This window comes from Mizuhopecten yessoensis, unplaced genomic scaffold (genome assembly GCF_002113885.1).
Source record: "Mizuhopecten yessoensis strain PY_sf001 unplaced genomic scaffold, ASM211388v2 scaffold10275, whole genome shotgun sequence".
Classification (NCBI taxonomy): Eukaryota; Metazoa; Mollusca; class Bivalvia; order Pectinida; family Pectinidae; genus Mizuhopecten; species Mizuhopecten yessoensis.
The window spans coordinates 2,728,634-2,734,633 of NW_018408465.1; the positions used below are offsets into that span (position 1 = coordinate 2,728,634).

The window sequence follows — 6,000 nt, forward strand, 5'->3', positions numbered from 1 at the left end:
AAAATGTCATGAATGAACCAATTTATGTTGACATGGTTATTTGTAGATTGTATAATGGTCTATACGTACCACTGTATGTAGCCATGGTGTGATTCCAGAAGCCGATAATCTCCCCACCAGTTCTCATGGATATTATCTATATAATCGCCTGTGAATAAAACAGTTCTTCATTCATAACAAAACATCATCATTTAGAATTATTGTTTGATTAAGCAACGTTCACACTCTGGACTTCTGAAAATAACCTCTCATTTAAATAGCTATTTGTTTTGTGTCCATTTCATCTTTCTTGATAATTAAACCTTAAATGATAATAAGTCATCGCATACAACATAAATAACCTCACATACGCTAACTTGTTTACGATACAGTGCATTACAAGTATGATCATGTCACTTTATGTAACTTAATTAATATCATGTTTTTATGTTGTCATAGTACAGAAACTGACATCACAAATGTATTGCAAACAAGAATTTAACATAATGTACATTTGAAGAGATTGTTTGAGCTAAAAAGAAAGAAAAAAAAAGGATTATTAAATGCTGTAATCTGTAGAAGTTTGACTTTGGCCAACCTTCATGATGTTGATTTGTGACACTACATGTTAGACCTTGACCTATCGTCAGTGTGTTGATTTGTGACACTACATGTTAGACCTTGACCTATTGTCAGTGTGATAATTTGTGACAATACATGTAAGACCTTGACCTATTGTCGATGTGTTGATTTGTGACAATACATGTTAGACCTCGACCTATTGTCAGTGTGTTGGTTTGTAACAATACATGTAAGACCTTGACCTATTGTCGATGTGTTGATTTGTGACACTACATGTTAGACATTGACCTGCCATTGGTGTGTTGATTTGTGCCACTACATGTTAGACCTTGACCTATTGTTGGTGTGTTGTTTTGTGACAATACATGTTAGACCTTGACCTATCGTCAGTGTGTTGATTTGTAATAATACATGTTAGACCTTGACCTATTGTCAGTGTGTTGATTTGTGACAATACATGTTAGACCTCGACCTATCGTCGGTGTGTTGACCCATGGTGACTATGGCCTACTGTGGTGTTGATTTGTGACCCATGGTGCCTCTGCCCTACTGTGGTGTTGATTTGTGACAATACATGTTAGACCTTTACCTATTGTCGATGTGTTGATTTGTGACCCTACATGTTAGACCTTGACCTATCGTCAGTATGTTGATTTGTGACAATACATGTTGGACCTTGACCTATTGTTGGTGTGTTGTTTTGTGACAATACATGTTAGACCTCGACCTATCGTCGGTGTGTTGACCCATGGTGACTCTGGCCTACTGTGGTGTTGATTTGTGACCCGTGGTGACTCTGACCTACTGTGGTGTTGATTTGTGACCCATGGTGACTCTGACCTGACCTACTGTGGTGTTGATTTGTGACCCATGGTGACTCTGACATACTGTGGTGTTGATTTGTGACCCATGGTGACTCTGACCTACTGTGGTGTTGATTTGTGACCCATGGTAACTCTGACCTACGGTGAGGTTGATTTGTGACCCGTGGTGTCTCTGACCTACTGTGGTGCTGATTTGTGACCCATGGTGACTCTGACCTACTGTGTTGTTGATTTGTGACCCATGGTGACTCTGACCTACGGTGAGGTTTATTTGTGACCCATGGTGACTCTTGACCTATTGTCAGTGTGTTGATTTGTGACCCATGGTGACTCTGACCTACTGTGTTGTTGATTTGTGACCCATGGTGACTCTGACCTATGGTGAGGTTGATTTGTGACCCATGGTGACTCTTGACCTACTGTGGTGTTGATTTGTGACCCATGGTGACTCTGACCTACTGTGGGGTTGATTTGTGACCCATGGTGACTCTTGACCTACTGTGGGGTTGATTTGTGACCCATGGTGACTCTGACCTACTGTGGTGTTGATTTGTGACCCATGGTGGCTCTGACCTGACCTACTGTGGTGTTGATTTGTGACCCATGGTGACTCTGACCTACTGTGGTGTTGATTTGTGACCCCTGGTGACTCTAGCCTACTGTGGTGTTGATTTACGACCCATGGTGACTCTGGCCTACAGATTGCATGTTGATTTGTTACCCATTATGACTCTGTCCTACTGTGGTGTTGATTTGTGACCCATGGTGACTCTGACCTACTGTGGTGCTGATTTGTGACTCGTGGTGACTCTGACCTACTGTGGTGTTGATTTGTGACCCCTGGTGACTCTGGCCTACTGTGGTGTTCATTTGTGACCCGTGGTGACTCTGACCTACTGTGATGTTGATTTGTGACCAATGGTGACTCTGACCTACTGTAGTGTTAATTTGTGACCCATGGTGACTCTAGCCTACTGTGGTGTTGATTTGTGACCCATGGTGACTCTGACCTACTGTGGTGTTGATTTGTGACCCATGGCGACTCTGACCTACTGTGATGTTGGTTTGTGACCCATGTTGACTCTGACCTACTGTGGTGTTGATTTGTGACCTATTATGACTCTGACATACTGTGGTGTTGATTTGTGACCCATTATGACTCTGACCAACTGTGATGTTGATTTGTGACCCATGGTGACTCTGGCCTACATATTGCATGTTGATTTGTGACCCATTATGACTCTGACCTACTGTGATGTTGATCTGTGACCCATGGTGACTCTGACCTACAGATTGCATGTTGATTTGCAACACAACTGGTGTCATTATGACCTACCATCAGGGTGAGATGGCATCTTGCCTGTGTAGAACAGCAGATTTTCTTTCTGATTTGGATGGTCCTTTTTCCCCTGCAAAAAACAAAACTTGTTTCATCAAAAGAAGTTCTGTGAAATTTCTAGTTTTTTTTTCTTTAATTCAAGAATACTTTTCATAGCAAGACACTAACAGCTCATCAGAAATGAGGAAAGGCTTATGGTAAATGTGTACAATCAATATAGCACCAGAGAATGATTTTGAAATGATATAACAAGAAAAGAAAGAATTATTTGTAAATTATTTATGTACTACATTTTGGAAAAATTAAAACAACATAATCCTCCAATTTAAACATAAACAAGAGCCTGCATCGCTCACCTGGTATGAGTCTCACAATTGTAACCTTAAAGGTAGACTACAATAAAGCTACAGGCAAAATATCAGTGTCTTGACTTAAAGTTTTTAAAAATATTGACACCTGTGACCTTGAATATTGGTGAAGGTCATTCATGTGAACAAACTTGGTAGCCCTTCATCCCTGCATGCTATTGACCAAATATCATCACCCTGGAGCTTTTGGTTATTCAGAAGAAGTTATTTTTTAAGGTTTTTTAAGACAATTGACCCCATGACCTTGAATATGGGCGAAGGTCATTCATTTGAACAAACTTGGTAGCCCAGGGGCCTTCATCCCAGCATGTTTCTGGCCAAATATCATCACCCTGGAGCTTTCGGTTATTTTGAAAAAGTCGTTTTATAGTGTTTTTAAGACAAATAACCCCTGTGAGCTTGTATATGGGCGAAGGTCATTCCTTTGAAAAAATTGATAGTCCTTTATCCCTGCGTGCTTCTGGTTAAATATCATCATCCTAGGCCTTCTGGTTATTCAGAAGAAGTTGTTTAAAGATATTAACATATTTGACCCTTGTAACCTTGAAAATGGGCAAATGTCATTCATTTGAACATACTTGGTAGCCCTTCATCCCCGCATGCTACTGGCCAAATATCATCACCCTGGAGCTTTTAGTTATTCAGAAGAAGTTGTTTAGAGATTTCAACATATTTGACCCCTGTGACCTTGAATATGGGCGAAGGTCATTCATTTGAACAAATTTGGTAGCCCTTTATCCAAGCATAATACTGGCCAAATAGCAACACCCTAGGCCTCTTTGTTATTTAGAAGAAGTTGTTTAAAAGTTTAAACATATTTGACCCTCCAGTGACCTTGAATATGGGCAAAGGTCATTCATTTGAAAAAACTTAGTAATTCTTCATCCCAGCATGTTATTGGCCAAATATCATCATACTGGGCCTTCTGGTTATTCAGAAAAAGTTGTTTAAAGATTTTAACATATTTGTCCCCTGTGCCCTTGAAAATGGGCAAAGGCCATTCATTTGTACAAACTTGGTAGCCCTTCACCCCAGCATGCTACTGGCCAAATATCATCAGCCTGGGCCTCTTGGTTATTCAGCAGAAGGTGTTTAAAGCAAAAAATTGATGCCAGACAGACACCGGACGGACGACAGACGCCGCACCATGGCATAAGCTCACTTGGCCCTCCGGGCCAGGTGAGCTAACAAGGTGGGACAGTTTCCTTAATGAGAATCAACAGAACTAAGTTTACTACTCAGCTTCGGTTCCAGGGAAATGGGGCATGGGCTAAAGTATCCAGCTTTGTTACTTACAGGGTATCCCAGTCTGTACTGCTCTGTATCCTTGTCACTCCACTTCCTAAAGAAAGACGGTTTAAACGTGTGTCTACTTCCACCTCCCTGTAATAACAAATAGATACAACATTTACCTCCATCTCTAAAACACCTTCATTATACAGAAGTTGGTAAAGCCTAATATGAAAATGCAAACTTATTAAAAGCCGGTTGCTGGCAAAGGTAGCTGCTATTCATCAAATTTAAACCAGCTATTTTTTCAGAATACATATAGGTCAACATTATGGCATGTGAACATTCAACAGCTGGCTATTCTTCTTTTCAAGTCAACATAGTGTTAACACTGCATAGAATATCTATATATCCCCTACATGTATCATCTCTTGTAAATTGATGTGATTTGATGTAGACAAACTAACTCCAACAGGACAGAGAATCCTTAGCAGACAGGGAAGTTATTGAATTGCATGGAAACCAATCCTGACAGATGGCCAGGCAAACATAACATATGCATTGAAAAAAACATCCCAGTTTTCTCTGAAAGCAGCCTGAAACGGAGCAATACAAACCGAAGAGTTTTCTTCTGTAACATTGACAAATTAAAGCTGAAAACCTAGTTAGACTTGAAAAGATCAGGTGTTAGTAAAACATTACAATTAACAATGCTGAAAATTGAATAGCTCTTGTGTGTGCTGATCAATGGCAGAGATGTGTGGCAAAATCACAAAAATAAAATGGGAATGTATCAGAAGTATTTTTAATGTGCTGAATATTGGTGAAGTCCAAATGTATTAAGAAAAGACCAGGAATGGCAAAAAGCTTTAAAGGTTGTTAGGAAATAAAAACACTGTCGATTATTACCCCCTTATGATAATATTCTCCATTGTTGGTGTAGCTATACTGTATGGAGAAGAAATAACTAGCATATAATGGAGGTTACATAAATATAATGTGCTGCACTGTATACTATTGTAAAAGATGTAGATGAATTAGGTTGCCTTTCAAGCGTCAGCTGTAAGGAATTTCCCTTTAGCTCAGCGGTAGAGCATCGGGCTTGAGAGCCAATTAAGGTGGCTCCACACATCGTCATCAGCGTCCATTTTTGTGACGTACTTCCGGAAAAAGTACAGCTCGGACTCAATTATCTTGATCGAAATGTGCATGTACACCGTGTTGTCATTTCCGTATTGCGTATCGGGCATTCAATATCGTAGTGCAAATTATAATAACACCTGGGCTGTTTGCGTTTAAACGGTCAAACCGATCGGACCACTGTTGTTCGTTTATTAAATAAGGAAGGACCTAGTAATCTGATGCTGCTTTCATGCGAGCCTTGAGAAAGCCTTGCAAGGCTTGCATACACATTTGCAGGTCCGCCAGGATTTATACCCAAAATTGTTACATTTATAAACGGTCAAACCGGTTGTTCCGCATAAACGAACAGGCCCCTGGTAAACAATAGTACACGTGCGTGCCGATGATATGTCAACACCCGATACCGAGATTTTACCGGGAAATGTATAATCACACGTACTTCAGGAATAAAGCTTTCCAATTCATTGACATAAACAGACTCACGGGAAGACAGTGACATGAGACCAGACGACCTCAAGAAGGTCATATAGGAAAC

General features: G+C 40.2%; 1 protein-coding gene across 1 annotated transcript in view; it reads right to left on the reverse strand.

The window, feature by feature from the left end:
- Positions 1 to 6,000, reverse strand: part of LOC110459939 (opioid growth factor receptor-like protein 1) — a 32,403-nt gene that overhangs the window by 24,664 nt on the left and 1,739 nt on the right. The window contains exons 2-4 of the mRNA XM_021512466.1: positions 4,389 to 4,475; positions 2,722 to 2,794; positions 70 to 148 (exon numbers count right to left, since the gene is read on the reverse strand). Of these exons, the coding sequence (XP_021368141.1) occupies positions 70 to 148; positions 2,722 to 2,794; positions 4,389 to 4,475 (239 nt within the window). The remainder of the gene's footprint in view (positions 1 to 69; positions 149 to 2,721; positions 2,795 to 4,388; positions 4,476 to 6,000) is intronic.